The following is a 12,141-nucleotide window of genomic DNA, read 5'->3' on the forward strand; positions in this document are numbered from 1 at the left end:
CACTTGTCAATAAAAGAAGTGAAGTGAAATGGTCCCCATGGCACTTGTCAGCCAAAGAAATAAGTGAAATGGTCCACATAACACTTGTCATCAAAAGAAGTTAAAAGAAAAGTGGTCCCAGAAAATTAAAGTAACATTTGACTTTCCCAATTAGGAAACTGGCCTATTTTTTTGAAATATTTATTTATAGAAACTGCCCTATTAAAAATTAACAGAGGGAGTAGTTGATACTCTAGAATTAGATGATCTAATTCCCCCTAGAGATAACAATTAGGTTTGAAAGAAAAGAAACTCTCATTCTTCACACAATATTCTAAAACCCTAAAACTTCCTCCTTTAGCCTCATCTCTCCTAATTTATACTAGCACTAAGGACATACTTGTCATATTCAAAATAATTCTAGGATGGACTATAGATGGTGCTTCAATATCGATATGGGACATCCACAATACATCAATAAGCTATTTTGGTTTTTAATCATGAAAATCATTTATGGGAAAATGATGCATTCGAGTTTCCCAGAGCCCAAAAGTTGGACTATCTAAGTGAAACTATGCCTTGTTATGAACTGCAACTACTACCTCGGCGAACCCCGTAGATTAGAAGAACTCCGGTTGATTATCGGACTCGTATACAGGTGGGTGTTAGACACCCCCTTCACTGAAGCATTGCCGCATTATAACGTGTGGGTGTCGATGATAAAATGTGGTCCAAGTATGATGCTGAGTTTGGACACTCATTTCACAAGTGGGTATTCAAACAGTTGAACTCTCCACATAACTACAACCTTTGAGCTGTGTGCGGAGAATATAAACCATCCAATTATTTGTTTTTCATCCCTAAACACGTAAATTAGATGTAGAGATATGACCATAACCATATATATCAACATCAAATATCCTTGAGAATCAAGAATACCACTAAGATGAACAATCGTTTATATGCCTTAATTATACACACCCCACTACCACACCATTCAATGAACCTAAATTAAAGCATTTATATCAACTCAAAAAAACATCACAAAAAAGGGAAAAAATAAAATAAAGCCATTGTTATCAGTTACCAAATTATAGTAGAAGTACTAGCTGATATATATTTCTCATCAATCAACTTTTTTTAGCTTTTGGAAATTCTCATCAACTTCTTTCAATTCCTTTCATGCTCTCATCAACTTTTAACTTAGTTTTCAGTTCCCTTACTCTACATATCAAGATATATATCTTGAATTATATTCCTAAAACCATTGTAAGTGAACCCAAACACCAATATGGGACAATAAAGAGAGACAAGAACAAGATAGAACAAACAAACATTACCCTAAATTGATAAAATTGATTTACATTAATATTGACAATAACAATAATAACGATAAGCTGAAACTAGCATGAACTAGCAAGTCCTTCCATTATGTTTAATACAAAGTGCATCTAACAGATATACTGTATTAACTACCTAGCTACGGCTACATAAAGATTCAAAACCAAGAATATTGATAGCCCTACAAGGCTGTTATATATAATGGTATTGAATGTATGGTTAATCTCTAAGGGTTTTCTTTCAAGTGATCTCCGAAAAGTCTCGTCAGTGTACAAGTACTATATAATATCGAATTTGCACAGAGATGAGAACATGTAAATTGGTTCTACTCATCTTTGCGCATATCGGATTGAACGATATCTTGGAGGAGTCCATGATCTCTAAGATATGAAGCTGAAGCTGACGAAGTGCTGTAGTGCCGACTCTGATCATGAAGTAAACTATGATGAGCAGTTGAAGGTGGAACGGATGTTGTGGTAGTAGTACTATAATTCCCAGGTGTCTGTAAATTGTACATATAGGGTTGCTGTTGCTGCTGTTGTTGAAGGTGAAGTTGTTGCTGTTGATAATGGTTCTGCATCATTGAGCCGTAGTTATTGAAATGACTCATAGAACTCTGAGACATTCCAATGGAACTTCCGCGAGTCATAACAGGACTGTGGTGCGTATGCTGGCCTTCATAAGTCGTTACAACCATCGATGCATCATCCGAACATCGTTCTACTCGCTTCTTTACACCACATGTTGCACTGGTGCAACGATAGTAGCTCCTAATTAAGAATGAAACAAAATGAAAATGAATACCCAATTTGATGAGAGAAAACAAAAACAACACTGAATATGCCTTCAATTCTCATGAGTACTTCATGTTCATGATAATATGATTTGATTCCATACGAGTAATCAATTGTACTACTAGTTATCATTATCCACTTACAAAGAACCGTACCGATATAACTAATACAGATAATAATGAAATTTTCAATCTTATATAATGATCGAAACATACCTTGGGAAAGGACTATTCTTAACAGCTTTTTGTCCATATTTTCTCCATCTGTAACCATCTTCCAGATGATCAACTTCACTTTGTGTCTTGAAAGCATACCTCTGCTCTCTTTGCTTTTTCAGTGGTTTCTTTTTGGATTTGGATCTACACCCACAAACAAAATCAACTTCAACATCAACAATTTCTTAGAATTTTTTAGGGTTATGTCTGTAACCTGAATCGATTTTATCATATAAGAAAAGAAAGCAAATAAACAAAACCTCTTTCACACATGACATGTAAAAGATAGAGAATATTTTTATAAATGTATATGCTTACTGTTGTTTTGACTTCTGATCATCTTGTTCTTTATCCTGCTTTGAAGAGATTTTATCATTGTTGACATGTTCAGTATTATCAGTAGCTGCTTCATTAGATGTTGCCGAAGAGATGGAGTCGGAGTTGGGCGTAGCCGGTAAGTTGGTCAAATCAGATGTAGTTTCAGAAAATGGTGGTGGTGGTGGTGGTGGTGATGGATATTGAAGTGAAGATAGTTGTTGTTGCTGCGGGATCATATCATATAAAGAAGGACTAAAATCTTGGTTGCTACCTAACAAATCCATAAACCCTAAATCACTAGTAGACATATCAAACATGCCTGGTTGTTGTTGATCATAAAATGTTGCAAAATCTTTCCTCTCCATAATCTTCTTAGTGTTAATATCAATAAAACATTTGTGACTGTGGCGTGTTGTTCTTATTGTATGGTTTTAGAGAAGACAGAGAGAGTTTTAGAGACTGTAGGTGTGAATGAAAACCTTTGGTCTTTGTGTAGAGAGGAAGGAGGTGGTTGGGATAGATGGAAGGTCTAGAAATACTAGTCCAAATTGGTGGGTAACTGGCTATAGCCAGTTAACTATGTGTACGGAGAATGATGATTGAGTCATTTTGAGGATGGTGTTTTGACTGGCTAACCGGGTTAGGTAATGTAATTTTCATTTTTGAATGTGTGTGTGTGAAGCCTGAAGTGTGAACCTTAAAACGGTAAAGCTAGATTCCTGAAATTCATTTCAATCCCTCGTGCCACGGAAGAAAGAGATCTCTGAAATCTGAATTTATTTATTTCTTTTCTTTCTTTTTTTCACTTTTGGTACTACTAGTATTGTTTTTTCAGGGTATGAACAACTTTTGATTAATTGACTAATATATCCCCAACTCTTTAATCTTGACTACACATTCTTCTGCCAGGATGGATACTTCAACCCAACCACTATATCAGTGCTAACAATTTGTGGTGTGACAACGTGTAGAATTGTATCGGCGACTAATTTAAATATGTTGATTTGGGAATTAGCGGCTCTAATCCTTGTGTTGTGCTGGTCATGCTTTAGACTGATTGTGATGCAAGAATGTTCTATTTCAGCAGTGGGAAAGCTAGCCGGTTACTTTTTCGGTAGTTAGAATACGGCCAACTAAACAAGCTTCTATTTGCGAATTCAAACTAATTGGGTCGAAAAGATAGTTGGGCTGAAATATCAGGAAAGTTCCCCTTTATGTACTTTTTCTAAAGAGAGAATTTGAGAAGAGAAGAACAAAATAAAAGGAAATTGATATTCATGGTCCTGGTCGATGGATGGATATGGCGGTAAAGAAAGTTCAAAAAGTTAGGAGGATATTGTGGGTCTCTAATCTAATGCCCCCATATTAAATTTGTTACTTTGTGTTTGTTGCATGATGATGATATAAACATAATATGATCAAAAGGATGTGTTTCGACAAATCAAAACAAGATGATTCCAAAAGAAATCTAGGCATGCATGCTTCTAAAGGAAAAGAAGAAGTCTCGATTAATTTTGTTGGAACTTTGAGAGACCCAACTTTTGGTAAAGGAGGCCAACACATTCGATTATTTCGGATTTTGTGTTTTAAGCTTATTAATTACACAGTATGTGGATCCCTACAACCGGATATAGGACTATACGGCATCTTGTGGATGCTACCAAAATGGACGTGAAGAGATTCTAACTAGGGAAACGAATGTTAGGCAAGCCACAAGCAGTTCAAACATTTTGTAGCACATTTTGACGCATTTATACAAACATTTAGTGCACTCATGGACCCGTCCAACATGTAAGCCCTCTTAAGGGTGAATGTCAGGCACCAACGGTCAAAACAAGAATTTAATTACCATCTTCCTAATTGTGGCCAAGATCAAAAAGAAGACCGTTAATTACGCTAGTTCATATTAATTTGGTCATGAAAAACATAAAGTGCAATCTTTGCTGCGATTTCGTATGAAAGTGAGCATGTAAAAGAGAGTTAAAGTTGTGTTTATGGGCGTGTGAAGTGAATATGATCATATTTACTGCTCTTTAGTATGTGCACGTGTGTGCAAAAGCACAAACTTACTCATGACACGGAAATCAATCACCGACACCATTTTATGAATTTAGGATCTCATGTTTTAGGATCCCTAATCAATCTTCTGCCTCTCGACAAACCAACATCTCATTTGCACACGCCTAATTAAAGTTAAACTAAAGAGAAAGCTAAAACTATAATTTGGGACACTTTTATATTTGAGTAATGGATTTTTAACGTTGAACTATTTCGGAGGGTATTCTTCATATGCACGGTAAAAAATGAAAATCTAACAAACAAAAAAAAATATATTAAAAGAGAAAAAAAACAACCCAAGTTCGAAGTACAGACGGCAATAATTGTATATGTAGACTCCATAACACAATAGTCTGTTTTATTAACATTCTGAGCTCCGTAACATCCTTTCGTCTAAAGCCAAAAACTCTGCTCGTACGCTCCTTTCAAAGATTTTTTCAACGTCCTTTTTAATTGCTCATGGAAGATTACCAACAAGAGATTCTTTAAGAAGAAAAGGTATTGAAGTCTCAGTTGAGTGCCTTTTCTGTAATGATGTTGAAACTCCTTCCCATTTGTTGTTGCACTACACATTAACTAAGAAAGTTTGGAGTAAGTTTCTGGAAAAGCTTAACTGGTTTTTTTGCAATGTATGATCATCTCCCTACTGTTCAACAGTCTTGGAATTTGAATCAATCTTCACCAGCAATAACATCTGTATAATTTAACCCCTGCAGCTATTTTTTGGTCCATTTGGAAAGAAAGGAATGCAAGAGTGCTTACTGATAAGGTCTCTAATGAAGTTGCAGTCACAAATAAGGAATTTTACTGCTTATGTTTTTGTTCTCTGGCAATCAAAGAATTTGAACATTTATCTTCTGCAGATGTCATGAATAACTGGCATTCAACTTTCTTTGAGATGCAATAAGGTTTTGGCTTTGTTCTTTCCTTAGACTTCTGTTTTGTTCTTTTTTGGCTTAAGCCTGTTTGTGGGGTTTTGCTCTTTTTTCCTTTTCTTCCTTTTACTTTTCCTTGTAATTGGATTAGGGTGGTATAAATCTTTTATACCCTCTATTTTTTTGATCAATAAACTTATTTTTTTACCGATCAAAAAAAAATTTCTAAATGATGGCAAACAAAAGAATTCCCTAATCCTTTTTACATCTTTCAGAAAGAGAGTTGTGATCCCATGCCTTAACAACTGCAGTATAGTCTCGAGTGCTGGTCATGATATGTGGCTTGGTTTTATGAAAAAATCTCAAAGATCAAAGAGTAGCTGCAATGCATTAAAATGTGATATGCAGTTCCAACAACTGTATTTCCTCATCCTCTGTAAAGAATGGAACACGTCCCAAGTCACTGCATAGTAAATCTTATTCGAGCTTTTCAGTGGCGTTTATATTCATCTTCTTGAACTCGCAGTACCAACTTTCAGACCTTACTGCATTGACTATAGACAATTATTTCTCTTTACATGCTTTAAAAACTGTAGGAAACAAATACTTCAAAGCACCCATGTTAACCCACTTGTCGTACCAAAATCTTATACGTCTTGCACTTTTTATTGTGCATAAACTCCGACACTGAGCTAAGCCATCATCCGCATACAATGAAATATCCTTCTTGGACGTAGAATGCTGCTGCATTATCCTTCTCCAAAGCAATGTTTTCGTTTCTGGGAATCTCCAAATCCATTTAGCGAGAAGTGATTTGTTAGTATATTGTAAACTTCGAACTCCCAATCCACCACTTGATTTAGATTTACATACTTTAGTCCATGAGACCCATGCCATCTTCTTCTTTCCATCTATTTCTCCCCATAAAAAGTTTCTCATCAAGAACACTAACCGGAAGATAAAATAATAACATAAAGTAAACAGAAAAAACCATAAAACAATCTTTTATGAGAATTAATCTTCCAAAATTATTTAAAAATGTGTTCTTCCGAGCATCCATTTTTATTTCAATTCCTTTCGATACCAAGTCTCATACGGATGGGGTCTTGAAATTTGCGCCTATAGCCATTCCCAAATATTTCAATGGGAACGTCTCTGTTTTACATTCAAGTTCTCCATACAAAAATTCAAAAATATTATCGGCACCAATGCTGATCATGGTACACTTTTCAAAATTCAGTTTCGTTCGGTAAGAGCTTCAAAGACAGCTAGAATAATGAAAAGTCTTTTCACCTCATCAACATTAGCATCAATAAAGACTAATGTATCATCTGTGAATTGTAAATGAGAAATCATTGTACCTTCCTAAACAACCTTGAAGTGACGAAGTTGATCCTTGCAACTGCATCACTTATTGATTAGGAAAGAATTTCCACAACCAATAAAGAGAGATACGGAGAGAGTGAATCACCTTATCGTCATCCTTTAGACGGTGAATTACAGAGAGATGAGAAGAAATTCTGCACCATTTCATTTATATTATCCATTTTCCTACGAAGTGATGTTTTTTCAAAATGCAAAATAAATATTGCTTTTATCGTTATCAAACAATTTTTACAAAGAATCCCAATTTTCTTAAACTTCAGCGTTGAACCTATGCATTTATTATCAAGTAGAACGCTATGCACGATAAATTCTCGGGGTAGTTGTGTCGCTTGGCATGATAGATTTTTGGTTATGACGCAGATTTTAGATTAGTAGATAAATTTTGAAAAATAAAAATAAATTTTGGCCTAATTTTTTTTTTAGAGTACAACAATAGATTTTGGATTATTAAATAAATTTTGGTCATTATACAGATCACAAAACATATAATTCTGAATCATTAACTATATTTTGATCATAAAACATTGTTGGATATTTTCAAAAATATATGATGTTACGAAAGGGAGACCACTGGTGCACCCCCCTCCAAAACCCTACCCCCCGTGGTAGTGGCCGTCGAGGTCCGGGGAGTAGCGCCCCTTAGCAGAGTGCGAGACAACGTCTCATAGATATTTATTCTAGTTTATTGCGAAAACTCAATTCAAATTTGAATAGACGTATGTCCTCCCATAAGCCACCATTATTGCCACTTGGATGTGTTTGTAGGATATGAAGAGGCACGTCCAATAGACATGAATTCCCCTATAAGTAGTGAAGATGTTCTCTTATTCAAACACATTCGAATCCTCTGATTTTAGTTCTTTTACTAAGCATCGTCAGAAACTTAATCTCCTATGTGCTTGGATGGATCAAGGGATACAAACCTGCTTCAATTTAATTACATTATTATAGGGATTCATTGTATCCTGAAGACATTATTTCACATACCCGTTCTAATCGCCAATTTTATTGAGAAGACCGAATTGTCCAAAAGAAATCTTTTAGAACCTTGAAGTCGGAAGTACAATATCCCTGATTGTTTTCATCTTCTATTTTAATACGATTTTCTAATAAGCATACATCGAGTTGGGACCCTCAGGTAAATAATATTTGTGACGTAATAAAAATTCTGGATCATATTGTTTCATATTTTGGGTTGAGATGCATATTTTTGGGTAAAGAAACCATTTGCTTTGTAATAGAAAATTTCAAGTCATATAAAAATTTATGGTCACTTAGTAAGAGGTCTATTTTCAATTACATGGTAAGTTTAAGGTATAGTGTAACTTTTTCCAATTGTGCGACGAAAGTAATTTTGGGTTAATGTAAAATTTCGAGTCACAATGTCAAATTTTAAGTTACCAGCTACACTTTGGAATAAATGGAGAAACTTGATCATATGAAATACTTTATATAATGAGAATACTTTGGGTCGCATGATAACAATTTTACGTCGTCGAACAATCTTTTTAGTCAATTGGCGACAGGTAGGTCAGATATTAAGTTATGATAGATTTTAGTCAATGAAAATACTACGAGCACAATGACATGTTTTGGATTACAATATATTTTTTAAATCACAACACACATATTTAGGTTTATGTGAGCCATATTTTTAAACATAATGTATATTTGGATCATGTGCCAAATTTTGGCCCACAGAAAACTGCGTATAACCAAATAAGTTTTTGGTTACGAGACGAAATTGGTTCAGTTCGGAAATTTTGGGTTATTATAAATAAATTTAGGTCATGAGGTAAATTTTGGGTCAAGATGTATTTTTCGAGTCACGAATGTTTTGTCAGATCACATGTAATATTTTGGAGCAATGTAGCAACTATTTCATTACGGGACAGTCTTTTGAACGATGGAATAAACCTTGGTTCTCTATTTAGGTGTTTGACAATCTATCGTAAAATTGCTTTTAAAATTGGTGGAGGAAAAAATAACAAAAATAATACAGCATTTTAGAAAGGAATGACTAAAAACAACCCTCATTATATTAGATACAAATCTCCTCTTCAAAATCACGGTATTTGTAGCCTTACCTAGAGTGGGCAGACAACACTGGCCTTTGTCATCATCTTCTCCCGTCATAATATTATTTTAGAATTCATAACTGGTTATTTGAATATTCATGGATGGGTCAATTTGATAGTGAGCCGATGATCGGTAATTGAGATTATTTAATATAGATTCTCACAGGATCAGAAAAAATAATTATGCGAATATAAGTAATATGAATCTGTTATCTTGAAGGATCTTTTGAATCGAGTATAAATATACCAAAGACTTGAATAAAGTTAGATTTGTTTGAAGTACGAACAAGGTTAGGAAGGATGAAAATGTTAGATTTTTAGTTTACAAATTAGGGTTTGGGACTTGGTTTTTCTTATTGCTTGAAGCCTTAAAGGAATCAGAGAAAAATTTGAAGATTTATTTAAAAATAAATAAATAGAAGAACAAACCGGAGAAAATATTGAAGAACAATCAGGAGATAAAAAAAGGTCGGCCATGAATAAGCAAATTTAACGGTGGATTATATCACCCACACCAGTAAGATTATTAAAAATTGTGTTTATTACTTAAGGGTTATATTTATTCAAACCGAAGATTGTATCCAGTCACTACTTTTAGAAATCAATTTTTAACCTTTAAGAAACTTTAAAAAAGTTAATTAATTTCACATATTTATACTAGATTTTCCTTTACTTGCTTTTGAAAAGTTACGAACCAAATTTTAATTGGTGACCAAGCACCTCCTATGTTTCAAGAAACTTTAAAAAGTTAATTAATTTTACAAATTCATACTAGATTTTTATTTACTTGCCTTGAAAAATTAAGAAGCAAATTTTAATTGGTAACCAAGCACCTTCTATGTGAATTTCCTATCATAACTATGCTAGTAACGGGCTTTAGCCACACAGCTCTTCTAAAATAGTATTGTGTTTCAGAAAAAATGATACTTTTATTTTCTTTCATTATTTTTTTTTTTGTGCAAAATAGGTCAGACTTAAAGAGTGAAAATATCTTCTTCTTTTTTTGTGTGAAATGGATGGCATAACTACTAAAAATAACAGTATTGGTTGGCGCCTGGCGTACACAGCAATGGAGAATTACCAGTAAGAAATTGAGGTTAATTTCGACATTATGAGCTACAATAGATTCTTTACGTAAAGGGATTTAACTTATCTACGTGTTCGTCAGCCATTCAATGATTTGAAAATCTAAATCTAAAGCAATGTGAACTAGAAATGTGTACCTATCAAACTACGTTGCGGAGCTGCCGAACTTTCTATCAAGTGGTTTAGGTTTGTCCTGAATCACACTACTATTATCACGTGTTTGGTGCAAAACCTCTCATTCTTTTAAGAACAAAAATAATATAGTAGCATTTATGAAGGGAATGACTAAAAACAACCCTCATTATATTAGACACAAACCTCCTCTTGAAAATCACGGTCTTTGTAGCCTTACCTAAAGTAGGCAGACAACACAGGTCTTTGTCATAGTATTATTTTGGAATTCATAACTGGTTATTTGAATGTTCATGATGGGTCAATTTGATAGTGAGCCGATGATCGGTAATTGAGATTATTTAATATAGATTCTCACAGGATCATACAAAATAATTATGCGAGTATAAGTAATATGAATCTGTTATCTTGAAGGATCTTTTGAATCGAGTATAAATATACCAAAGACTTGAATAAAGTTAGATTTGTTTGAAGTACGAACAAGGTTAGGAAGGATGAAAATGTTAGATTTTTAGTTTACAAATTAGGGTTTGGGACTTGGTTTTTCTTATTGCTCGAAGCTTTAAAGGAATCAGAGAAAAATTTGAAGATTTATTTTAAAAAAACTATCTGTGCCTTTCTTTTGCCAGTTATTCTCACTCTCATTTTGCACACCGGTTATGCGACCATCTTTAGGTGCTATTCGTGTCACACATTCTGAAAAATTAGAAAATTTTATGTAAAAATGGCCAACAAATGTCGGGTTACTATTCTCTTCTGCTCTTTCCAACTCGAAGTAGACATACTCTATTCTCAGCTGACCGACTAATGGTTCTTATTAACATCTAAATTTTTTCAATAATATAATTATTGTAATTTGACATTATAAAAGGGAATAAATTCCTTATGTGGGTGTTGACTGGTTGCTTTGCTACATCCAAATCAGAAAATTTAAGAACAAACATAGCTATGCCTTTTCTTTACAAAGGAACAACACTAAAGTTAAGCATATATAATAAATTTTGGATGACAAATATTTCAAAGAGTTGAAGTCAAATTATACAAAGGGTTGATCAAGTCATAGTCCAACAATAACCGGTTTACTTAGTGCTTGACTAACTTTCAGGTCACCCTTCCAAGAACAACGTATACGGCCCAACTGATACGCTTGATAGATTGAGATGTCATTCTCGGCATAATAAAAATAAAATCGCTGCTCCACCACCATCACAATTCTTTTAATCTTTTGGTATTTTTTCTGTGTCTAGTTTTTACTCCGTCCGTTACTTTTTAATAGACCAGTTTCTTTTTTTGAGAAAATTAAGGAAATTAAGAGAACTAATTATTGAAAGTGGCCCTCTAGACACTTGTCAATAAAAGAAGTGAAGTGAAATGGTCCCCATGACACTTGTCACCCAAAGAAATAAGTGAAATGGTCCACATAACACTTGTCATCAAAAGAAGTTAAAAGAAAAGTGGTCCCAGAAAATTAAAATAACATTTGACTTTCCCAATTAGGAAACTGACCTATTTTTTGAAATATTTATTTATAAAAATTGGCCTATTAAAAGTAACGGAGGGAGTAATATTTACCACATTTATCAGCTAGATTTATCTGGTTCTGGTTTACCTAATTCTTTTTGAGCAAAACAGTCTTCTAGATAGAAGGGAAAAAAAAGGAACGGTCAAAATATGCAGTAACCGGCTGGCTGTCTGATAAGAGTGTCTTCTCATTAGCACACAATGCAAATCTAGGATTGCAGCAAGAAGGCAGACAAAGGCTGATTTTTTTTTAAACGCAAATGACCGACTTGTTATGGAAAAACTAAAACGTTTGAACCCGTGAACGAGGAAGTTAGGCCAAAGTACCTAATTTGGGAAATTATTACAAAACAGTGAC

General features: G+C 34.0%; 1 protein-coding gene across 1 annotated transcript; it reads right to left on the bottom strand.

Moving 5' to 3' along the window:
• Positions 1-1,315: 1,315 nt before the first annotated feature.
• LOC113332755 (probable WRKY transcription factor 48) lies at positions 1,316-3,145 on the bottom strand. The gene is made up of 3 exons (XM_026579268.1): positions 2,648-3,145; positions 2,330-2,473; positions 1,316-2,090 (listed from the first exon to the last, which is right to left on the bottom strand). The coding sequence occupies exons 1-3, from the start codon at positions 3,010-3,012 to the stop codon at positions 1,646-1,648; spliced, it is 954 nt and encodes a 317-aa protein (XP_026435053.1). The 5' UTR covers positions 3,013-3,145; the 3' UTR covers positions 1,316-1,645.
• Between the last annotated feature and the right edge of the window lie 8,996 nt (positions 3,146-12,141).

This window comes from Papaver somniferum, unplaced genomic scaffold, assembly GCF_003573695.1.
Source record: "Papaver somniferum cultivar HN1 unplaced genomic scaffold, ASM357369v1 unplaced-scaffold_132, whole genome shotgun sequence".
Classification (NCBI taxonomy): domain Eukaryota; kingdom Viridiplantae; phylum Streptophyta; class Magnoliopsida; order Ranunculales; family Papaveraceae; genus Papaver; species Papaver somniferum.